The sequence below is a fragment of the Triturus cristatus genome, chromosome 4_2 (assembly GCF_964204655.1).
Source record: "Triturus cristatus chromosome 4_2, aTriCri1.1, whole genome shotgun sequence".
NCBI lineage: Eukaryota > Metazoa > Chordata > Amphibia > Caudata > Salamandridae > Triturus > Triturus cristatus.
Genome location: NC_140586.1, coordinates 316,991,181 through 317,017,137, shown reverse-complemented (window position 1 = coordinate 317,017,137; position 25,957 = coordinate 316,991,181). Strand labels below are relative to the sequence as shown.

The window sequence follows — 25,957 nt, the reverse complement described above, 5'->3', positions numbered from 1 at the left end:
ATTCCACACACAATGAGTGTGGAATGCTATTTATTGGGAATCTCTGTTGTAATTTCTCTCAAAATAAGAACTACAAGCATGTACAAAAAACGACATCTTGAATTGACCTATGGGTTGTCAAACACAGTCAATAAGTTAGGCCTCATACTTACCCAACCAATGTCAACTCATGCTTTTAAGAAATTCCAGTTGCAATCAGATACAACTATTATCAGATTCTTCTACACTTCAGACAAATTGTATACGCTCAAGCTGTGAGATCCAGCTCATGATCCCAGCAGCACAACCATAAATTGACAAACATCATGTGTTCACCAGCTAAAAATAATGTTGTTACTTCTGCCAGCAACTAGAAAGGCAAGTTCTACTTATTGAAAAAGGTGGTTTTAAATTAACTGAAGCTAATACAATATAGGGTCACACAGAGAAGTCAATTCAGAATACAATGGGGCCAGATCACTCACAAAATATTGGAACTAAGAATATCTCGTGGACAGAATATCTTGTAAAAAGATATATCGAGGGCCAAAATATCGAGAAGGTAAGTGAAAATAGGTAAGCATAGATGTACTATTCTTAACTCCACATCTATGTACCTTGTCGACATACATAACTTTGTTTACCTATGGAAACTTACTTTCATTATATTTTTGTCCTCAATATTCATGACACAATATTTTTTGGTTCCGATATTCTCTCTAAAGACCTCAAAATTACTATGATGCTGTTTTCTTTCTTTAGGAAACAATTTAAAAGTGTCCAGGGCGTAAGAGATAGGATCTGCAAGACCTGTGATTCATGTACTTACAACTTTGGCTGATTATGAATTGTCTGTACAGCAATCAAAAGCATCGCATGGTTTTGTAAAATAATCACTTTTACTATTTAACAAAGCATTTAACTTTTTAATACTGACTTGCTAATACTGACATGTAAAAGCATTGTATTATTAATTTCAATCTGCACATCTTGTCTTCAACCCACATTTACATCTGCAGATCTATACTTCTGCATCTAACCTATACATACTGCTACCCAACCTATACCACAAAACCATGGATGGATGTCAGAATATCAAGCACAAAAATATTTTGCCTCCATAATACCAAAGCCAGAATATTGACCACTAAATTATTTTGACAGGAAATATGTATATCTAAGTAGTGGTTTATTTTTCTTAATGCCACATCTATCTACCGTGAAGATACTTTATACATATACACACATATATATATATATCACAAAGTTAGAAATAGTAAATCTGAACTTACTTTTAAATATTTATCTTCACAGGCCCTTATTTATGATGCTGCGGCGGCGTAAAAAATGCGCCACACTGCTCCATATTTACAAAATAACGCATCTAGGCAGATGCGTCACTTTGTAAACCCCTGCGCTACATTATACCTGCATCAGGTATAATGTATGCAGGGTGGGTGTTCCATTGCAGGAAATCCACGTAGAAGTGACACAGTCTATGAGATTTCACTGCAATACTTTTAGGACATAACTGCGTCAGATCCTTATGCATGCTTCGCAGCAGGCATAAGGACTGGCACTGGTCCTTTTATATGGGAATCGCCCATGTGTAATGACACTTTGCTGGAGTTGCATCTGTTTTGTGACACACTCCAGCAATGTGTCATTACTGCGCCACCAGATACGCCAGGATGCCTGAGGCATCTGGTCAATCCTTGCAACATGGAGCGCCGTACTGTAAATATGGGGCATCCAAGGTGTCACAAGGAGGGCGCAATGAAAAGTGTTGCATCACTGTTTGCAACCAGCAATGCAACACTTTTCATAAATGAGGCTTACAGTATTTAGGTACTCAACATTCTGACTATGGGCCTGATTACGAGTTTGGCGGATGGGCTACTCCATCACAAATGCGACGGCTATCCTGTCCACCCTATTACGAGTTCCATTATATATCCCCTTGGATATAATGGAACTCGTAATAGGGCGGACGGAATATCTGTCACGTTTGTGTTGGATTAACCCGTCCTACAAACTCGTAATCAGGCCCCAAGGCATTTTGATAGCACAGTAGATTAAGCTCGCTATTCTGGTAGTAAACCTCTTTTTGTCTACTCTAATGGATAGCTTTGCTGACTAAAGACTGAGATTTTGAGATGTGTGTAACTTTTCAGTCTTGTTCTTTCCAATCAAATGTTCAGGTATTTATGGGAGTGATGCACTATTTGCAAGCAATAACTTGGCAACGCTATTTTAAACTGTAGATGAAGCGAACAATAACTTTGCATTTCGGTGTTCTGTTCACAATTTTTAGTTCTTTTGTAAGTTAAGGGGCTTTTTTTCATTGTTTCCCCAACTTGTGAAAGATAGTCATTATCAGTATATACACATTTCGGCATCCATAAAAAGTGTAAAGTACTGTTTTTCCTGTGCTTACAAAAGCAATCATTCACAAATAAAATAGGTCTCCAAGTGGGATTGACTGTCTTTGCAAATGCTTTTTGCTGATGTTCAACAGCATCACTAAAAGCACAATACTTTTTCTGCCGATACAATTTAGCATCAGGGATAAAAAAAAAAAAAAGGTGTGACGATGGAGCTGGTGCTGGCGGTGGCATTATTCTGTTTGGATGAAATACACAAAATTTCCTTAAAAAAAAAATCCCCATGTGCTCCCCAGTACCACCGCGGGCAAATTTATTATGTGCAAATTGTGCTTTCCACCGTGTTCTTCCTTGCTTCTGTAGTCCAGTCTATGCCCACACCAACTATGTAATACCTCACACACTAGATCTTACCTCAGTATAAACTGAGCAAGACTGGGCTGTCGATATATTGCTCTCCCTCACCCACATTATGTTCCCTTTGCCACCATCACTTGTGTGAAGTACTTGTACCAGCTCGTTGCCTCTCACTTTCTCTGAGCCCCTCAACCACTCTTGGTCCGGTTATCCATATTGTGCCTCCCACACACTGTTCTCACCTAATGTATTCTCAGACTCTCCGCATGACACTTCCCAATTCTGTTTCGCTGCAGAGTGAATGGGAGCAGAAAGGTGGGGGATTCCAAGGCCCTGTATAACCGTACTATCAAAAGTTGTTAGCAGGCATAGTGACCACACCGTCATCCGCTTCAGACAACACGCATACACAGGCGTCACCCAAAGATTACACTGACACTTTATTTGTGGGTGAAAACTGCTGCAGGTTTATTTTCATACAACACAGTATGATAATAAAAATTGGGTTATCTTACGGGCGATCCAGGGCAGGCAGCCCCTTGCTGCTCCGCCCGCCTGGTGAGCCCGCACACACGGTGGGTCGATGCCCGGCAGTGTGGCACATAAATATTTACAGATCATCCACGGGGTCACGTGATCTGTCTCCTTACTCCCGCCCCTTCGGACAGGGGCGGAGCGTGTTGTGGCACACCCCCGGTTGGTCAGGCCCCCCAACCGCCCGAAGGACTAACGGGGCGCCGTCGCGGTCTTCCCAGAACCCCCTTCGGCTCCTGGACCTTGGCTCGGGCACCCTTACTGTGCCGGACAGGGGTACCCTTACTGTACCGCCTGTCGCAGGGGTACCCTTACTGTACCCGTCTGCATCCAGATCGCCCTGTAACTCCGCCACAGCTCTGGGGAGGCTCCCGTCGCTGCCAGAGCCCCCCTCTCCTAACAAGTGCTACTGATGTCCCTTGCTAGCCAGTGCCTCTTCTACGTCAAGCAGGAACATGTCCATCCCTACCCTGGACAGGTGCACCCCGTCAGCCTCATAATACCCTTCAACCTTCTCTTGGATCAAAGCGTGTCTAATGAAGCCCATGCCCCTGCGCTCCATGAATTTCTGCATGGACCTATTAACCCTCCTACGGGACCGCTCTACCGCCGCCGGGGACCTAGCCCCTCTCCACACTCTGCGGGGGACGATTTCAGACCACCAGACCTCGCATGACCCCACGGTTTGGCTGATGGCCTGCAAGTCGGATTGCATTGACAGTAGCAGAGCCCTCCTCCCCCTGGCAACCAGGTCATTACCCCCTAAGTGGAAGATGATAACAGTGGGCTGGACCCCTACAACTGCCAGGCGCTGCTCAATCATGCCGCGAGCTTCACTCCATTTCATGCCCGGGGAACCCAACCACACAAGCTGTGTAGTTGCAAAGTTCTGCGACCAGTTCCTGTGTGCTGCCCAGCGTTCCATCCTCGAGATGTAGGAATGGCCTACCAACCAGACCCGGGCACCTGTCAATAAAGCGATGAAACGGCTTTTAGGTAAGCGTAACTTTATTAAACACACAAAAAACAATGCGTTCATGACAATGGACCACGAACATGGAGCGGGGACAAAGCTCCGGGTTGTACCACAGCATTACGGACGGACATACTTCTTGAAGCAGTCCGATTCCCAGCGGCCTACCCCTTTTACTCCTTCAGGGCCCAGGCCGGCTTTGGCCGCCGAAGTAGCAGCACCAATCCTAAAGGAGTGCGAGGAGAACCGGCGCCCACACCCCGCTAGACCGGCTCTAGCCAGTGAAGCCCCAAGTAGGCGCTCAAACTGAAATTTGGTGAGGGGGGAACCGTCCGCATGAACCAGAAGAGGACCGGGAGATGCTGGACGCAGTGCAAGGTATTCCCTAACCAGGTGAACCGGGCAATACCTATTATCCCCTAGGGTCTGTAACACCACCGTCTTCCCCTTCCCCACCTGATCTGTTTTAGATCTGCGGATGCGCAGCTCCAGTGCTGTGTTGAGGGTCACATCCGTAATCCCCAGCGCGCGATCAGACAGGTCTTCCTTAGACTTAGCCACTAGCTCGCTGACCCTGAAAGCGCCAAAGAATGCCAAGCAAAAGGCCGTGGAAAACAGGCTGGCCTCAAACGGTGAGAAGGGTGGGGCGGCGCGCGGGAAACAGAGAAGGAACTGGGCGAGAGGGCCACCTAAGTAGAGGGAGCGGCCGCGCCCCCCGCCCCCAGTGGCCCGCCTCCAGTTCAAAACCATAGGTGGGACATACCTTAGTGGGCGTAGCCTCGCGCGCGAGGCAGCAAGGGGGGGGAAGGCTCCGACGGGCGGCCACTAACATGCTGCCCTGCTGATGTCCCACTGCTTGGGACGCGGGCAGCGGCATTAGTTGCAGTTTGGAAGGGTGCTAAGGCCTAGCCTTAGAAACATTGAATATTCCAGAAAACTCCAGCCCCCACTCGGCCACGTCTGCCATAAGCACAGCAGACAGATGGACTGTTGTAACCATGAGGATGGAGATGAGGGGGTGTGGCCAACTGCAGCAAAAGATAGTGGGTCGGCTCTGGGCTCCAGCCGAGTCTACCTGCATCCAACACAGTCATGGGGGGCCAGCGGTGATAGAGGAAGACGGGTTTAGTTTTGGGGACTCCAGCGGCCCGAGGGGAGAGATGGAGGAGTTGTCCTGAAACTTACAGGGTTGAAAAGTGGTCAGCAGGCCTTAGCCTGTACTATCAAGATGGCAGCCGTGAGACGCTGAACGCGGCCGTAGGCAACTGCAACACAGAGAGCCCTGTGAGGGTTCTACCACCGACCCCAAAGGCTGCCCTGCTGGCTGGGGAGAGCTGGGCCCTCAACCCTGGGCCGGGAATAAACACATGGCGGGCCCTGCAATCTTCCGCCACAATTTGAACCGCTGTATCCACCCTGGTGACGCCACAGGCCACCAGAGAAGGCCTGATAGCTTGCAGGGGGGGGGGGCGGTTATGAGCTCCCCCACCCCAGGCCCAACCTCGGGAAGAGAGGAGCATAGAGGTAAGACGTGCGAAAGTGAAAACAAAAGCACCAAAAGTGGTATTTGTACTGGGAAGGGCTCCAAGACAATTAGATGTCAGGGGAGAGGCCTGAGCTGTTGAGAGTCTGACTACCTTGGTTATAGTCTTATAGGCTCCAAGGGCCTGAGTGGAGGTGCTGAGAAGGGGTCCAGAGTGGGCAAATGACACAACAGCGAAGGCTCATTAACTCACCAGTGAAGCACCTGGGTAGACTTGAGGCCACCATTTGGCTTCCCCTGGTGAATTGACTGCAACACCCACAGCCATAAATGTAAAATGAGGAGAAAAAGATCAATTAAGGACTTGGGAGGCACTGCTGGGCATGATACTACACCCCTCTGAGGCATCTTCCCACATTACCGGACAAGCCTGGAATCATCCTGCCCGTGAAGCACAGGGTGATTAGCTGTATAAGATCCTGGAGGTGGTGCATAGCTCCAAAGAATGCCTAGAGGCCAAAATGACAAATTGGTGATCGACCTGGGCATACTGAAACATAACCACCTCAAACTAGTGGATAAGGAGAAACAGCACGAGGAAGCAGTGGATGAGATGCGTCTCAAAATGGTCGAACTGCAGGAGGTAACTTATTTGCTAAATAGGGTGAAGAACCTGGATTAGAGAGCGGATGATGCTTTGGTTCACAACCACCACAATAACATCTGGCTGATGGGCCTTCCGGAACAGTTGGAGGGTGGAGACATGATCTCCTACTTGGAACACTCTGTGCAAACTGTAGTGTTTCCTGAGGGACTGTCGCCATTCTTCTCCCTGGAAAAGGTGTATACGATTCCAGTCTGGTGACCGCCGCTGGGGACTTCACCCCGACCTGTGGTGGCACGAGTCCTCCACCATAAGTACAGAGGTCAGATCATTAAAGAAGTGCGCCTTAAGCCCAACCTGCAAGTGGGAAACAGCAGAATGCACATCTCTCTGGACTATACCATGGTTATGCAAAGACAAAGGTCCTCATTTTTAGGAGTTCGAGGGGGAGTTGAGAGAGGCGGGTATCTCATATCTCATACATGCTCCTCTTCCCACGCAGCTCAAGGTCATGGTCATGGTAAGCATGACTGGCTGGAACAGTATAAAAATGGCACAGCTGTGAATCCTGAGCGATGACCACCCCGCCACGGCATAAAATTCCAGAGACGACGGAATAGACCAGGGGATCGGCACCCATCAGGTGGAATCCTTTTTTTGCGTGTCTGACCCCTGATAGCAGGAGGACTGTCTGACAGCGAGACAGCACTGAACCAGACTCCTCCAGTAGAGGAACAGTTCAGACTCTAGCGGACTCCCTGATCTGTCAACAAGCTTTAACGTGCTGTATGAGGGGGCCACCCTCGCACAATGGGGATAAGTCCTAGGCTGCCATAACAGGTAAAAAACACAATTTTAACATGGAATGTGAGAGGCATGCGGTCCAGAAGAAAGTGACACATGGTGCAAGCATTCCCGATTTGTCTGGGGACTGACATTGCCCTGCTGCAGGAAATGCACCTGGACCCGTAAGTAAGTAAAACATTTATTGTTTTTGGTTAATTAAAACCATTACAAAAATACACATAAAAAAAGACTTCGTACGTAAGGAGGCAAGAGAAGTGCAATTCTAAAAGGTTAAAAGTCTCTGATAAAAAGGTGCTTTTGTTCAGCTTCTTATGGAGGGGTTCAAAGGTCTGCTCTAAGTTCCTGATTATGTGGATTAAAACTACCATATGTGGTTCTTGGGTTGACGCGAAGCGCTGTGCTCCCTTGCTTTGATTCTACTAGTGATAGGAATTACACTAGCTTCCCATTTAGATGCCGGTCCCTGGGGTCAAAGCATGCAACAACAGCCTGCCTTCGGGTTCGAATCCCCCGTTCATTAAATTGGGCTTTGAGTAATCCTGTCCTTTCCTCCTCTAGTTCGGTACAGGAGCAGTTCCCACATAATCGTCCTGTGTTTCCACATTTCTCCCTCTGCCAAGGTGGAAGGTGCGGGATGGCTGGCAGAATTCCAAGCCTGTATTTTAAGAATTGTTCTTTGGTCTACCTGGAGTACCCCAGATTGAAGTAGGACTGTGACCCAAATGATTTGAAACCACTCAGAATCATCCAGGCTTGTCTCCTGGGGGCAAAGGCGGCTTTTTCTTCGACAAGAGATATTTTTTTAATGGCAAAACACACAAGATGATGGACGGAATGTTGCGCATTGGCAAAACATTCACCCCCAGTCACAGATCTGGGTTTAATCCATCGTTATTTTGCTCACCACGCCACCCCAGTTCAGACATGGCCATATGCAAATCAGTCTTGACCCTGTGCCTCATGGGAACAGTCCTGCCCGAACTGCCAAGCCATGTCTTCCCTGGACCGGAATCAAGCATCCTAGGACCGGTTTCGGGGTTTCACCCCTCTTCAGCCAGGATAGCTTGACTCCAGTGGCGTAGTGAGCACGGGACCCACGTCTGGGCATACCCTTCCCACGTAGGGCGAACAGCAAAACACACAAGATGATGGACGGTATGTTGCGCATTGGCAAAACATTCACCCCCAGTCACAGATCTGGGTTTAATCCATCGTTATTTTGCTCACCACGCCACTCCAGTTCAGACATGGCCATATGCAAATCAGTCTTGACCCTGTGCCTCATGGGAACAGTCTAGCCTGAACTGCCAAGCCATGTCTTCCCTGGACCGGAATCAAGCATCCTAGGACCCGTTTTGGGGTTTCACCCCTCTTCAGCCAGGATAGCTTGACTCCAGTGGCATAGTGAGCACGGGACCCACGTCTGGGCATACCCTTCCCACGTAGGGCGAACAGCAAAACACACAAGATGATGGACGGAATGTTGCGCATTGGCAAAATATTTTTTTAATGGCCTTTTTTACTGCTTGCTTAAAGAGCAAGTGGGTAGTTTGATTTTCCCATAGGTCGACTAGCCCGGTAATAGCAAGTGAATCCTCCAAATATTTTCTGGTCGGTGAGTTGCGTATGTTAGAGAATTCTTGCCAGAGCTGGTGATTCAACGTGTTCCGTGGAGAGTTCTTAATTTTGTGCCAGCACATTATGTATGAACCTTGCCTTGCCAAGAGTTGTTTAGTTAGGCCGAACTCTAAACGTATCTGTGCAGGTGAGGCGTAGGCTGGAAGGCTAAACGTAACTCTATAGGCCTTGGCCATGGTGGTGTCCAACAGTTTTGCGTCCCTGTCTCCCAGTGCCTCACTGCCATAGGTGATGAAGGGTAGGATTTTGGCTTAGGCGACCCTGAGGAGTGGTGAGAAGATCGGTCCTGTAAGCTTTGTTTTTAACTGCCTTAGTGTTATTGCTATTGTCATCCCCTTCCTCCTGATAGCATCAAGTTGGTTGATTAACTGACTGCCCTCATCAATGGTTACGTCTAGGTATTTGTAAGAGGGGTGTTCATGATTGGAGTTTTTTCCAAGTACCAAGAGTGGGTCCGTCGTTTGCCGTTTCTTGTCAAAGTTTTTTCTATTGATGTTCACTTCTAAGTGGTTTTTCCTGGTGTACTCATGCATTTTATTGAGCAAGTATTGCAAGCCGACTTGAGTGCGGCTTATTAGGACAACATCATTGGAATACAAGATACTGAAGATAACTGTGCCTCCAAGCTGTGGGGCATGCGCATTGCAGGTGCCGCGGACTGATGTCATATCCACTTTATACAGGTTAAACATTGTCGGCGTAAGCACGCATCCCTGTTTGAGCCCTTTGTTGGTTGGTATACGCCTTGAAAGATGGGAGCTGTTACCTAGTTTTACCTGTATCTATGTATTGGAATGGAGGTGTGTTAAAAGATTCAAAAGAGATGACGGAATTCCCCAGGAGGCCTATTTTCTCCATAGTCATGCTCGGTTGACATTGTCGAATGCTTCCTTGAAGTCGATGAAACAAAAGTGAATCCCCTGGTTGGATGATTTCGCCTTATCAATAAGCAGTGACATAATTAGTATGTTGGTTGATGTTTCTGTATCTTTGCAAAACCCTGTTTGGTGAGGAGGGATTATTTCCTTCTCTTTAGCCCAGTCCTGGAGCTCTGTGAGTAAGGTGCTGGCAAAATATTTTGCCTCTATGTCTAATAGTGCCATCAGACAACAGTTTTTTGGTGAGGTTTTGTCGCCGGCCTTGAAAATTGGAGAAATTATGGATGCCTTCCATGAAGCGGGTAGAAGTACGGACTGTCTGGCGGTTTGAAAGAGGGGGGCCATTATTTCTGACCAGTACTCAGGGTTTTTTTTAAAGAGAGCTGGTAGAATCCCGTTAGGCCACGGGGCCACTTCGCTGCTTCCTTTTAAGATTTGTTTTTTAATTATTGTCACTTTCTTTCCCTTTGCCTCTTCGTCTGGGTTCCTTTCAGGTTGCATTTGGTGGATCAGTTGGTTATCCAAAATTGCTTGTTGACTAGACGTTTGCTGATTGAAGTGGGATTCTAAAAAAGTTGTCCATGAGTTCTCTGTGATATATGATCTAAGTCCTCCCCGTGCTGGTTGTAAAATTTTGTTGACGGTGGCCCAGAAACACGTACTGTTGGTCGCTTGGGAGTCATGGTAGAGTTTTGCGCAGAATGCAGTTTTGTTGGACCTTTTGATATCTCAGTTGAGTTTTTTGGTTTGGACTTTCCTTTGGCGGAGTTGATGGTTTAGGCCCATTTTCCCAGGGTAAAGCCTCAGTGCTCTGAGAGTTTTATTCACCAATTCTTTGACCAATTTCGCAGTGCTCTCGTGGCCCTCCCCTCAACTGTTGGATCACTTGAAGGGGTATGTCTGGCTATAGTGGAAAAGGAACTTGCAAGTGTAACTGTGAAGGTTTGCCCTAAACTGATCAGAGTGGCACTGAAATTTGTATGCTCAGGTAGCAGTATTTTTGCAGCCAGGAGCACCTCTCTGGAATTTACAAGAGAGGACTTGATTCTTTTTAAGTTTATTGTGTGGCATGCATGCCTGTCCACTGGATTAGGCATCAGTTTGTGTGGTAATGAGTGGATTGACACTTCCTGGGGCCGGTGATCACTGTCCCCTTTGTCTCCTAAGCGAAATCCTGATACGTATTGGAAGAGTGAAAGGGAGACTAAAGTGTAATCTATGATGAAATTTGCAGTTAACGAGTAGAATGAAGCGGCCGGAGGGGAGTCGTCAGTAAATCTTCCATTTAAAAGCCTTAGATTGATTTGCTCCTCAAAACTTGGCTGTTCGACCAGTAGCTGCCTCCCACCCCCTTTTAGCACTTTGAGAACCTCATGGGTGAGTAGTGCGCTCTACAAAAGCTTGATTGATTGATTGATAGATTTTCTCCAGATATTCTAGCAGCTCTTTCCCTAGCTTGGTTCGTCTGCAATAATTGCCTTTATTTTGGGTTTGTATATGCCAGTAGAAGAACTGAGCCTGTATTTCGTCATTTGACGATGTGCCTTAGGATTTGCTGGTTTAAATCCCTGGCGAGGATGAGGTTGGTGGTATTCTGAGAGCTAAAGATAGCGAGGAGGTGATCAATTAATTGTATTGACTCTTGTTTTTTCCATCTCGGATGTATATATGTGTTGACCACTAGCACCTCGTCTTTGTGGCCATTGATGTTTAGGTGGATCATGACTGAGTTTACTGATGGCAGTGGAGATTGAATTTCTTGTGCTGTATCAAATTTTGTTATGGGGATGTAGGTGGCTAGGCCCCCAGATAGGTGACCATATTTTGATTTTCTCAGTGCCGGAGCATGGAAGCAAATGTACCCCTGTAGTTGATATGGATCCTCTGACCATGTTTCCTGCAAAAGGACAATTCGAAAGTTTTTAATGATGCGAGGAGTTCAGCATCAGCTACCTTACTGTTCAGCCCATTGATGTTACATAAGCATAGTCTCAGAGTTGTTTTGTCATAATTTTTCCGGATGTTGTGTGCGGATTTTTGTCATTGCGTCGGTCCGGTTATGTTGATAGTTCTGAGAATTTGAGTGTTTACGGGAAGCATTAGATGATGGTGATTGTGGTCAAGTTGGGTGCCCGGTGCCTGCTTCCTTTGGGGTGAATGGCCTAAAGCTCCCCTAAGCACCGAGGATGTTTTTTCTCTGTTGCCAGTGGTTCACTGCCGCTTGCTGGTAAGTAGTGGGAGAGGGTATCCAATGTTGCGATACTGTTAGATTTGTTTGCCCCATGATTTAAAAATGTCCCATTTGTTCAGGAATTTCTTTGCAATGTTCATTAAGCCCCAGGTGGCCTTGGTGGATTCCCTACCCTGGGCCCTGTCTGCCATTAAAAATATGGAGAGAAGATTGGTTGTGTTGATGTCTCTTAAGGTTGGTATTGTGGCCAGTAGTTGGGGAATTTTCTCTCTGTTCAGGGTCCTGTAGAAATCCAGGAGTAGCAGTGGAGGGGACAAGTGTATGCCACAGGGTATACTCAGTGTTTGCCTACAGAGGGCTGATCTGGGTTAAACCAAGAGTGCCCTTTCCAAAATTACCTACACACATCGAAAGGGAGGGCACACTGGATGGCATAAATATCCTACTCGGTAGAATCTACACACGGAACTTGGGTCAGACACAATTCCTAGATACCTTATCTGCGGTATTAGCGCAGTATGTCCACTTGCCTAAACTGCTAGGAGGAGGTTATAAGTGTGTCCTGTTCTACACAAAGCACACACATATAAGTTGTCACATGACTTGGGCCACTGGGTCACACTATTGGAATTACATAATATTTGCTGGACTAGACACCTAGAGCGATGCGAGTACTCCATCTACTCCTCAAAGCATGATCTCCACTGCTGCCACCATTAAATATTTAGCACATACAATCTCGAATCATAATGCATTGCTGTTGCGCTTACAATGGGGTCACTGTAGAATGCCAATCCTGATTTGGAAACATCCCCTTCACATCCTGCAAGATGCCGCGACACACGACATACTGGTGGAGGCCCTATAAGATTACTTTCAACACAATCATCAGTCCACAATATATTTACATATGGAATGGGAGGTCTTTGTGATTATTGTGAGAGGGTGGTGCATGCAGCACTCTGTTGGAGTGCTACAGTGCTGGAGAAGGACCTTCTCAAGACAGAAGGTGAGATGTGCCACCAGGAGCGCGACCTTCCTGGTCGTCCTGGAGTGTTGGAACAACATGAACACATGAGGCATCAATACTGTGACCTTCAAGACCAACTGCGAATTCACCTAGTTGGGGCCTACTGGCACCCTACGCATACGGAGGGTGGCAAGGTAGGTAGAGTGTTAGCTTGGCTCAGCCGAGTGGAGTGCAGGTGCCTGTAACCCAACTAGGTGCCAGTGATCCAACTCAGTACAGAGGAGGGCGGCATGGTGCATTCACAAACAGACATCCACAATGTCTTCAACAGAATCTATTGCGAACTCTATCAGCAGTGGGTGGAGTTTACAACGGAGGACACTGAGTCTTTCCTGAAAGCAGTTCTGCTACCAGGCTTGCCAGGAGATGATAGCACAACTTTAGGGGAATTGAATACAGAAGCGGAGATTAGGGGGGCACTGAAAGATTTGGCTGGGGCAAGAGTCTGGGCACTGATGGCCTCCCGGCAAACTTTTACCAACAATATACTGCAATTCTTGCTCCCCTTTTGGCGAGGCTGTATACAGCCTATGATAGGGGGTTGCTCCCAGACACGGTTTGGGAGGCACTCCTGTTGGTGATCGCTAAACCGCATAAGCAACCATACTAGCAGATTGGCTCTGTCCTCTCATTGGCACATTATTTTATCAGGAACAAAATGACTTAATTCCACACCGCAACAATTCTTCTAATTTGCATAGGCTGTTTTGAATATTAGGAGAGGTTTGCCCCCGTCTCTCTTTCCATTTTCCCTAGCCATCGATCCATTTGTGGCCTGATTCGGATGGAAGGACGAGACCGGGACATTCGCCTAAGAGACAGGGAACACTCCATCTCCCTGTGTGCAGACGAAATGCTGCTGTTCATTGGGGATGCGGAGGCAGATGTACCTTGGGGAGCTCAGGAACTCAAGCATTTTGGGGAAGTATCGGGACTTAGACCTAACTGGGACAAAACAAGTGTATTCCTGGTGTTAACCACCATGCTGGAAGCCCCGCAATCTGTGCTCAACCTCCGCATAATGTGGGCAATGACATTTAAATTCTTGAGTGTCAAGGTTTATCATGCAGATGGAGATACTAGAGATAGCAACTTGAGACCTGCACTACACTTGACTTTCTGGCGCATGCTACACATGCACTTCATGGACTGAGTGGCCGTAACTACAATGGAGATACTCCCTCAAATTCTATATTGGTTTGCAGCACTACCAATTGGATCCCACAGATGTGGTTTAGGGCCATGAACACTCTCCTGAGGGAGCTCATTTGGATGGAAGATGACACAGAATCTAACTCCGGCTCCTTCAGCAGCTGCTTTGGTAGGGGGGCTGGCTGTATCTGACCTAGAATAATATTATGCAGTAGGTCAACTGCAGTGGTTGGCACGATGGCTGGGAAGCAAGAGAAGAGAGGAGATGGGCCCCTTGGACAATGCCCAAAATGAGGGAGCCCAGACTGCACTGATGCTGGGCGGAAGATACGTGCGCTTGACCCCACAAAGATACTCACGATCGCAATGAGGTGCTGAAAGGTGATAGTGTGCTGAACTTGGACACACCCGGTTTTACCCCGGCACTTCCACTTATAGGGCTCCTCACTCCTGGAGGAGGCTACCTTTCAACCCAATGAATGGTTGAATGGACAGAAGCTGGGATCCTCACTATTGGAGACTGTTATGTGAATGGTGCGCTGTGCAGCTTTGAAAACATAATGACCGAGGAAAACTTTGCTCAGTTTCTGTTCCTCATGTACGGAACCCTAAGGGGCCCAGTTTGAGCCATGTGGGTAGAGGGCCAGATGGAACCTCAGTTGCATGATGTTTTGAAAACTCTCCTTATGTTTGGGAGCAGAAGGAAATTGGTGTCCCGGCTATATAAAACTGCTCACTATGGGAATGACGCCTATAGATGGGATCAAGATGCAATGGAAGGGCAAGCTGGGATGTGAACTCATAGATAGAGAATGGACTATGGTTTTGCAGCATACACGTAGCATCTCTAGAAATACTATGTTGAAATATGTACAGCTTAATTAGTTGCATACCACAAACCTCACGCCACATAGGTTTAATGTCATAATGGGAACCATGGTTAAATCATTCCCTTGCTGCTCCCTGACAGATGCAAGATTCCTGAAGATGGTATAGGAATTTCCAATTATCACTGGATATTGGCATCAAGTGGCCCACGACTTGAAACAGGTCAAACACTACCCAAACCTCAAAACATTGGAAGTCTGCCTGAGTGAGCTCCAGATTTATTGACCTGGGACTTGTATTCTAGGGCGATTGCTATGCACTGACAATCGCCTGATGGCCCACCGCACAGCAGGTGAAAGGAGGAGCTCTTGAGATGGGCGGCAGCTTTGCAGGTAGCTTTGCGACATGAAGAGCAAAGAGAGCTTCCCCAATATCCCATAGCAGCTCACTGAGCATCTCTCATTGCCTCCTTCTGAGGGCGGGAGGGGAGACATCCAAACCACAGTCCACAGAAGGGGATCACTGCACAGTCTGATGACAAGCAGCTCTGGCCAACACTCACTTGTGTTGGAGACCGATGGCTGAGGTGGGCGTACTGTAAAAAAAAATGTTGATGAGTGAGTGTAGTTTGATTGAAAAGAGGAAATCTGGCTGGGCACAAATGGTTGAAATGTTGGTTCCATTCGGTTATTGTTTCACCTACCAAACGTTTGTGAGTTACATTGCAACAAAGACATATGCTAAGTGATTTAAGCAGGACGGTCTACATGGCAAGTGAGTGTGTCTGCTTTACGAAGATGCAGAACATTGAAAATGGTAAATGTTGAAAAAAATATAATTGAAAAGGTTAAAAAAAATGGGGATGGGATGCAGGTTGCAAAAGTCTATCACGTTCACTAACCTCCACTTCCCTTCCATGAATTTCCAGATTGCCAAGACTAAATATTTGGCAGGAAAATGGTTTACTATGATGGAGAAAGGGAGGATAGTTTGCTTTTCTGAGGTCAACAATACCCTGTGACTCCCCAAACAATTGCTACCTGCTTTGGTCCAGGCCTGACAGCCATATACTCGGGTGCTGGGAGAGCGGGTACACTTCAACAAGGGCGATCCAATGAAAACCCAGCATAATTGCAGCTCTGCTGCCAGATGAGTCATTGGAGGGGGAGGAGGGCTCATGTTACTGAGGGTGACAGTGTCCCTTGTCCTCCTCCCCCCTAATGTAGTTGTTGCTTGTCTGAGCCTGAGGATCTGTAGGCTGATATTTTCTTGCGAAAAGAGGTAGAACAGAAGGAGGACCAACATGCACATTCTGGGCTAAATTCCAGGAACCCTGGGGCAGGGGCGCAGGATGGGCATTACCAACGAGCTAGTCCAGGTTCTGTCGGCTGTGGTCGAGCTAGCTGCCATTTCCCTCTGGTTCCCAAAGTGACCCACAGTGGGGAAATAGTACCATATAGGTTTTAGTCGAAAATACCTTTTCAAAATGTGGTTTTTATCAGTCCCGCCAGAGTCAGATAGGAGGACCCGGTCGGATACTTAGAAACCGATAGAGGTGAGTGACTCTGTGGACGGTTGAGTGGGAATACAAACATTGACGTTTAGAGCCCTCTGACCAACAACCAACGATGACTTATACTATTGGTCAAGTATAGAGGCTTTAGTAATTGAAATTATCCACTTATTATTTTTGCACCTTTACTAGCAGAGTGACATAGGTCTACAGGTCCTGATGAATGCCCAGAACTTAATTGTCACTATGGCAGAAACATGTTGACCTAATTTGAACGAGGATATATATATTTAACCATTCTTCACTTGCTTTTTAATCACTACCACTTTCTGGGAGAAAGAATAAAGTTGGTCCCCCTAAGTAGGTAGTTTTTATTCACTTTTCACTATTGCACTCTGCCCCTCCTTACCATTTTGAGTTGGTAGATCCAACACGTGCTTTGCACTCCTGCTCCTTCCCCCTGGGGTTAACTCGTAACCCACATGGAGTACCTTGCGGTCCCCATGTGTTGGAGGAACCCAATGATGAAGCATGTCACCCTCGGGTGAGTGAGGGTTTTCATCCACAACCTTGTTGTGCCCAAATTCTCTTTACCACTTTGCTACCCTATATATAGTGTGAGTTGTGATTATACAGTAGTGGTATAGGATCTTGTAGCAATATTCTACCTTAGACCCTCTTGTGTGTGATACACATCCAGCTTGAAGTGCCAGCAAGTGGTCAGCAAGATGGGTCAGTGAGTAAAAGGCTTGCTGCTGGCATCTTAGGTGATCTTCACGTCTCAAGATAAAATAACAAAAAGTAAACTTTGTCTTTCGACTTTAACGTCAGTACGTTGAGTGCATTTAGAATGGTAAATTTAACATCCGTTGTTAATAACAGAAGAGCAGTATGAAATGCTATATAAAAAAAACACAGTTATCATACCTTCAGTTAGCAAAGTCCCCAATGTCCGCATTGTGGCCGACCCCTGTTGGTCTCGGTCAAATGACCCCGAGTGAAACTGCTATTTGGCAACACATAACCATGGCAATGAGCCACTGGTGCCAGACTGCTACCATTTTTAAGTGAGCTCCCCAACATGAGGAACAGAGCCTAGACCAGGACAAGGGTAGGTGTCTCACCTTTTTATCAGTATTTCATTCTTCTTGGCAATATCCTCCATGATCTTCTCCAAAGGAGGAAGTTTACACAAGCCTAGAAGACAAAGTGTTCTTGTCACTCAACCAGCAGCATTGATCATTTGTTTGTACATATTTAAAATATAAATGAGCAAAATAAAATATTTGAAGAGTATGCCAAAAGAGTTAGACCACTGCTCAGTAGGTTTTGCGCCAACCAAGAGAATTCAAAATTATAGGTGGCAATTCTTTGAGTGTTTTGTGGGAATTTTCAGTGCTATTTGAATGGTTCAGACAGAGCTTAGGGAACACAAGTTTTAACATTAAACTCATGCCTGATTTGTAAAAGGATAAATGCTGGGACCCAACGTTTTTCTCACTGTTGCAGGTCCATTTTCATCTCTGCTTTATCTCTTTGTCACTACTTTTTGATCTTACTCTTTCTCCTTCTCCTTTTACCCACCTTTCCAGCCTTTCTGGGTCAAGAACTCTTCTAAGTCGGATGGAGCAGCTAAATCTAAAGAGACAATTTAATCAGTGACTTTTCTGCTGAAAATCTGAGCAACGAATGAAACTTATGCCAACTTCTACATTTGAGAACCGCCAACTGGGGAGCAGGTTAAGACCACTTATGTCTGGCAGGTGACCAAATAATGCCTGCAATGACATTCTAGCGGTTACAAGTATTCGATACCAGATTGGGACCGAAGACCTATTGTTTGTTACTAAGTCAGGATTAATCAGATCACATACATAATACTACAGTAAAAAAAAAGAAGAGAGAGAGAGAAAAAGGCCAGGGGACACTGCCCAATTGACAAGCAAATGGGTGTACATAATTTTAACAAACATTAGTATATTCAACAGAAATGATACACCAAATGAACAGGCAAAGGGATGGGTAGACCAAAACGAAAAAAAGAAAAAAAGAATTATATCAATGACCAACTCATAACTACAGTGCATGAGGGGCAAAACAGATAATACAGCACCAACAAAACTCTGTACATTCAATCTGCGCATGAGTCACAATTGTAGCTGAATCTAAAGATCCCAATTGAACCTACTCATGTTCTCTCGAATATCCTGAGTGATCGAGTGCTCCTTGGTCTAGCCAGAGCCTGTTCGGAGTCGTGTATTTGCCGGACAGTTGCCTAACACTCGGTAGTCCGCGGGCGACTACTGATCACCAAGATCTAGCAGTACAGAGTCTGGCACAGACTATAGGTATAGACAGTAACCTTCTTAGTCCAATATCATATTCAATTCTGCATCCTAACAATATTTTCATAGAAGTAAACTGATTATCATATCCTGAACTTGCCATAGTTAGTTGAGTAACCCCTTCCCAGAACTCCTTCAGGGCGGGGCATGGATATAGCATATGGAGAATATCGACTGCTTGGCATCTACACTTGGGACAGCTAGTTTTATCCGGATTAAGATTCACAACCTACCTCATGAGTTATTTTGGGGTGTAATATATCATGCAAACAGTCTTGAATGGCTGCTATTTTAACTTTACAGAATGCACAGCTGTTGGACTTGGCCTTTCTGGCAGGTTCACCCCTGAACTTTTTGCTTTTACTGGTGACCTGGTGGCAGTGATTTTTGGTTTCTGCACACTTTCCCTGTGGCCCAGAGGAAAGTGCGTGCGCACTCTGAGTGCATGTGGTGAGATAGGCCTGCCCTCCCATAGGAATGCATGGGGAATGTATGTGTCCCTGGTAGTTCCTGATGCGTGGGGTGTGCAGGGTCGAGTCTGGTATGTGCGGACTCGTGTGATTAAATGCTGTGCGATGATGTGTGCGGCGTGCATGTAGCTAGTGTGGAAGTGCCACTTCTAGACGCTGGCATAAATGTGCAGTGACTGCCTGTCGCGTGATTGGCTGGCTGAGGTCATGTGACGGGCTAGGGAATCCCCAGAGTCAGGAGGAGTCACCCAGTGGTGAATAGGGAGATCAGCAGCTAGATGGGGGGGAGGAGTACACCTTGGACCTGAATAGGGTAGGGCTTTCCCCACACAATGCTGGCTCCGCCCCCTGTGGTGCGACTGATGACCCTAGCCCTGCCAGTGAATAGAGTGAGGAACTGAGCACATCAAGGGTGCTCCCCAACCAGCTGCGACTGGTTTTCCCCCCTCACCCTGAACCAAGAACAAAGGGAAAAGGTGTATAAAAATAGGGCTGCGTCCCCACAGAGTTGTTCTCTTCCAGGATCCTGCCTGAGGGGGCTGCTGCTGTTGCTGGGCCAGAGGACCGCCACTTGGACTACCTCCCTGCCTGGAGGCCCAGTGAGCTGGCTCTGGGCCCAGCCTTGCCCCCTGCCTACCTTCCTGAACTTTTCTGGACTTTCCTTCTCCCCTAAGCGCCTGGAAGCGCTTTTATTTTACTTGTAGCGCTAGGAGCGCTTTATTTGTGGCCTCAGCATCAAAAAGCGCTTTCCCCGAAGAGCGCCGTCATTGTGGCCAGCAGCGCTACGATAATTCACGGGGGGAACCCCTACGTAGGGATTCCCCCGTTTCGGCCGAGATCGAGTGGGAGCTCACCCCGCTGATTATGCCTTGCTCTGCGCAGGTGCCTACCCCGCTTATTTGATTATTTAATTGGCGGGTGCCCACCCCGCTTATCTGCGTTGATTACGAGGGAGCCTACCCCTCTTACGGCCAGAGAATCACCGCCGCGGCCGGGGAAGCCCAGGAAGTCAGGCAGCGCTGACTGGGACGTGGGCGGGGCCTCAACCCGGAAGCAGACGGGAGCCTACCCCGCGCTCCGGTACACGAAGCAGGAAGAACCACGGAGAGCGAGAGAGCCCCGAGGAGCGGGAGCTCTCTGGTGACACCTCGCACTGCCCAGGAAGAGTCCGGTGTGACGGGAGCCTCGGAGGCTCCCTAAGCGAAGTACAGACTGGCGTAGAGAGGATCGGAGTCCCCCTGCGAGCGGCCCGGTGAGTAGAGGAGGGCCCGGGGGGCTCCGTGGGGCCAGTATTCTTCATTGCAGAGCGCGTGGACGCTCTAAACGTCTGGGGGCAGTAGTCTCTCGAGTCCCTGAGAGGGACTCCAACGACGTGGGCCAGTAGTATTTGTGTCAGAGCCCACGAGGCTCCAACGTTATTTGGGGGCATTGTCTCACGAGCCCCTGAGGCTCCAAAAAAGGCACAGTGTATAGAGCCTGCGAGGCTCCAACGTGAGGGGGCATTCTTTCAGAGCCTAGAAGGCTCCAAGGGGGCATTTCTTTGGCGATTTCGAGTCCCCCGAGCGGGACTCCAACAAGGGGCACATTGTTTCTTGAACCACGAAGGCTCTAGGGGGCATTTCTAGTTGCTAGAGCCCACGAGGCTCCACCGTTGCCCCAGGGCATATTTGCATACCAGAGCCCAGAGAGGGCTCCAGAGGCACGCCGGTGCCCAAGTTCAGTTCCACAGCTGCCCAGCACTTAGTGGGCAGCTGCAACGTTTAGGTTGTGCCCAGTGCTACTTTGTGCTTTGGCTTGCGCAGCTTGCGCAGCCTTGCCCTGACTCTGCTGGACAGGGCGTCCTAGCCCCTACGAGGCCAGTTGGCCTAGGGACTGCCACAGGTGGTGGCTAATGTAAGTTTTGCGCTATTGTTCCTAACCTGCACCTCTGAATGTGTTTTTATGCATCATGTGCCTTGTGTTTACACCTCTGAATGTGTTTTTATGCGTCATGTGTAATGTGCTATACCCCTACAGGTATTGTGATACTTAGGTGGTTGTTTTTCTCCTAGTACAGGTGGTGCTAGTGAGGTCCTGGTTCCCTGCGTGACATTCTCCTAAGGTGGTTAGGGTTGCGTAGGTGGTACTTACCTGTTACCAGTAGTTACTGGTTGTGTGCTACATGTGTTATTTTGCGCTACAGTAATTTTATATCCTATGTTCTAAGTGCTAAGTTCTAAAAGTGCTAATTCCTGACAGCGGTCCCTGTGGCCCTGTCCCCTGTACATATAATCCCTTGTAAAATTCTGCCCCGTGCCAGTTGGCACAGTGTAAATTGTGTGAATATTATCTAATGTGTTTTGGTATAATACAAAGGCTATTTTTATATATAACCTTGTGTGGAGTTTCCTTTGTGGTGGGCCTTGGGTGTTGTTGCTGGGTGCACGCGCAAACGCTTTACACATTGCCTCCGGGATAAGCCTGACTGCTCGTGCCAAGCTACCAAGGGGGTGAGCAGGGGTTAGCTTTGGCGTGTAACTCCCCAGCCCTGACTAGAGTGGTGGTTTCTGCCTAGCTTTGGCGCAAGCCCTAGCCAACCAGAAATCGCCATTTCTAACAACAGCGCTCTCAACGGTCTCCAAAGTCCGATATATTTATCACGGCGACACTTCGCAAGAGAGCACTTTCCTCCATTTAGCGACCGAGCAAAGGCTGGCATCGCTCCTATGCTCACAGAACCCTTGATAAATCATACTAATCAAATATTTCATACTAATTTTAAGAAGGTTTGACAAAATGATAGAGACTTCCAGATCGATAGAAGCCTTGCCGTCAGTGTGAAAGTAGTCCATCTGCTGGAAATATTTGAAAAAGTGATGGTGAGGGAGGTCAAACTCAGTTTGTAACTCAGCAAAAGTGAGAAAACATTCACATCAAAAAGCTGCCCCACTGCCAGCACGCCAGATCTGAGCCACGCTTTACAGATCAAGGCATGGAACACCTCTGGAAAATACAAGTTGTCCCAAGTGGTGTATGCCCAATGATTACCATTCTGGAATATTTGGCACAGATTTTTCACCAGATAGTTGCTGTGTCGCTCAGAAACTTCAACCTTATCTGCTTGTAATAATTGGGGTCTGTTAGTCTGTAAAGGAAGAGCTTACTTTCAGAACCTAAAGCAAGATTATTGCCAAGAGCAGATGAATTTGGTACTACTGGAGGGAGCAAATTACGCACACAGCCAGCAAAATCTGCCCAAAATATAATCTAAAAAATCCAGAAGCTGCAGCCCCCCTGCCTGTATAGTAAATGCCTTGCCTGCCTATAGCCCCAAATAAAACTACTTATGGCCCCTTTTAGCTGCTTAAAAAATGTATTTGGAACCCTTAGTGGTATAGGCCAAAAAAGATACAAAACGTTTGGAAGAAAATTAATTTTGATGACATTACAACATCTGATAATGCTTATAGAGAGCCTATTTCACATCACAGCCGTTGTTTGGAAACGACAGCCTGAAGAAGGGCTCATAGTTTAATTTAAAAATCTTATCAACCTTAGCAATTTTATTCCCAAGTAGGTGGCTGTGGTTACTACCCCAGGGTATTGGGGTTGCCGGCTCATGATTCAACAGCAGTTGGATCTTAGCTACGTTTAGTTTATAACCAGAAACAGACCCAAATTTCTCGGCCTCCTCCACTATGCATTTCAGAGCAATTAGGGGCTCAGAAGAATATTTGGCCACATCATCGGCATATGCCCTGACCTTCAATTTACATCCACCAGAAACCATAGGCCCGATCCCAGCATTATTCTACAATGATTTCAAAAAAGGTTCTAAATACAGTGCAAATAAAATAGGGTAGAGCAGAGCACTTGCAATTCTATATTTCCATTTCAAACCCCTGTACCAGCTCATCGATATCTGATATCCTGTGGGCTAAACATTGAGAATTAAAATTCTGTACTTTATGATGCAACCTTTTTTATCCTATAGAATTTCCATACCGAATCCCATTCCAAAACCAGCTTGCACCGACTAATTTTTCTCTTACTGAAGACCATATTAAAACAAAGATGTTCGTTGCTAGATCTCAGAAAGGAAAAGGTTATCTAAGGCGCATAGAATATGACATTGACATTAAAAGAAAACTCATCATTACTTTTCACTCACCCTTAAAAACACGCGTGACCCAGCGAGCCTGCATCTCTGTGGTAGGCATAATGGCGCCAAGAGGCTGGATGAGGCCAATCACAGCCAGGGTTGGATGCTCCAGGGTGGGAAGAAAGATCTGCCGATAGAGGGAATTCACCTTCTGGGTGTTGAAGCCACAGTCTTTGAGGAGAGGGCAAGAGTAGGTGTATCCTGTGGCAAAAATTACAACATCAATGTCCTCCTCCACAGTCCCGTCCTCGAATTGAGCAGATGTTTCGGTAAACTGCACCACGGTGGTTTTCATCACCACATAGCCACAAGTGATCCGGCTGGGCAGCTCATCATTGAACAGCGGCTCTTTCCACTGAGAGCTACATAGGGCAAAAAAGAGTTTGCAATTAATAAAGCAATCATTAAATCTGAATTGCCTTTGCTATTTATATTTTGCATTTTATATGGCCCGGAGATTGAGTGCTTTAGATTTATCCAACCTACTTGACAAAGTAAACATTGTCCTTGCAGAAGGGTCATTTGCAAAATGAGGCATTCAACATGTATAGGTGTGTGTTTGCGCCTACCAATCTCTCTCTCTGGCTCTCTTTCTCACACACTCTTTGTACCCCTCTCCGTTTCTCTCTCTGTCGAATCCTCTAACACACAAAGGACGATAACGTGAATTGCCTAGTCAAACCATTAAAGTACCAGAAACCAGAGGAGCGCATCGCTTCCTCTAAATCCCCTATTTGGAATGAAGGCTATGATGTAAGGCACATTTCCTTGTTCCCTAGGACAGACGGAACATAGGGTAACCTGTGATGTGGAAAGAGAGTGGGTGGATCAGCTTAAATGTGGATGTGTGCATACCAGGGTGTCCCAAGTGCAGTGCATTCTTGCGTAACCTTAACTAACTAAAGTGCCACCACTACATGCATAGCAGGTCAGGAATTGCTTAACTGTCACCTCTCCCCACAGCTGTATGTCAGAATATCAAAGTCAAAAATATCCACCATTACAACCATTGTCTAGTCAAGGTCAATATAGGTGAAGGCTGCTTTAACAGTCAAAACCCATTGATATACTCACTCCGCAATGCCCGACAAACTTGAATTTGTATCGCTGCACAAGTGACACTATTTACTACTATTTGGTGACAAAGTTGAAGATTTGGAGGCACTTACGGCAGTCAGACCATTACAGCAGCACCACTGATGTTCAGGATGCATGCCGGAAACTGACAGATATATATATATATATATATATATATATATATATATATATATATATATATATATATATATATATATTCACTGTAAAAACCATAGGTTTCAGGCACGTTATAGTTAGAAATTAGCATTTAAAAAACCTTAGAATTTTACTGAAAAAAACACAGTTTTCAGGGATGTTATAGTTAGTTGAACATTTCCCTCATACAAAACCAGAGAAATTCCCCCATTATAGTTAGTTCAGCTGACTATAACTCGCGCCCCTGCAATGACATATTACATCATTCATGACATGGTCAGTGACATCACTGATGACATCATCCAGTGACTGTGTTTTTCTTTAAAGTTTAAATATGTATTATATATATGTGAAGGTGTATTGAAGAATGAGTGGGTGTATACGTGTCTGAATGGAGGATTTAGTAGGTGTGTGACTGACTGTTTAAGTGAGTGATTAAACGTGTCTTACTAAATGCATGGGTTAGTGACTAAACTGCGTGAATGTCTGTATCAGTCTGTCTGTTGTTGCATAAGCTGCTGCATGGGTTGGTCAGTAGCTACATGAGTGTCTATATGGGTTATCGATTGGTTGCCTGAGTATTTGTATTGGTGCCTGGGTGTATGTGTGTGTGGGTGGGAAATGTGTGAGTCTGTGCATAGATGTTTGAGTGGTTGATTCACTTTGTGTATGGGTTCAAGAGTGCATGTGGAAACAGCTGTATGGGTGTGTTAATGAGTGAATGGTACATGTCCAAGTAACCACATATGTAAAAGGCAGTGTATGTGAAAGTTGAAGTATATAAATGACTATACGCGAGAGTCAGTGATTGTGAGAGTGGCTGTATGGATGAGTGTGTACTTGTATCAGTGATTGTAGAACAGAGTAAGTATGCATTTGTTTCTGTTTGAATAAGTGATGTGGTGTGTGTATAACTGTACAGGTCAGTAAATGGAAGTGCGATTGATTCTTTGCATGACTGACTAGGTGTGTGAGTAACTGGATGAGTGGTGGTGTGCATGTGTCTGTATAGATTTATAAGTGCATATGATAGCGTTCTATTGATGAGTGACTGCACGTATGAGTGATTGTATGGGCGAATGAGTGGATATATTTGGAGACCTAGGAATCAGTGAGTGCGTATGTAGTAACTGGTATTGGTGTGTCGATGGTTTCGAAAATGGTAGTCTGTATTTTACAGTGGGTGTACCAAAGTTTATATTAGCGTGTGAGGAGGTGGATCAGATTTTCACGGCGATGATGTCATCAGTGATGTCATTTGAGATGTCATCAGTGATGTCACTGACCATGTCATGAATTATGTACTATGTGACGTTATCAGCAGTGCATTGCGGGGGCGTCAGTTATAGTTAGCTGAACTAACTATAACGGGGGAATTTCTCTGGTTTTGTACGAGTGAAATGTCCAACAAACTAGA

At 46.4% G+C, this 25,957-nt stretch overlaps 1 protein-coding gene across 4 annotated transcripts in view; it reads right to left on the bottom strand.

The window, feature by feature from the left end:
- The window catches only part of LOC146833782 (dimethylaniline monooxygenase [N-oxide-forming] 2-like), a 343,718-nt gene that overhangs the window by 5,085 nt on the left and 312,676 nt on the right, over positions 1-25,957 (bottom strand). For all 4 annotated transcript variants that reach the window (XM_085601656.1, XM_085601657.1, XM_085601658.1 and 1 more), the window contains exons 7-8: positions 23,317-23,669; positions 17,476-17,548 (exon numbers count right to left, since the gene is read on the bottom strand). In XM_085601656.1, the coding sequence (XP_085457782.1) occupies positions 17,476-17,548; positions 23,317-23,669 (426 nt within the window). The remainder of the gene's footprint in view (positions 1-17,475; positions 17,549-23,316; positions 23,670-25,957) is intronic.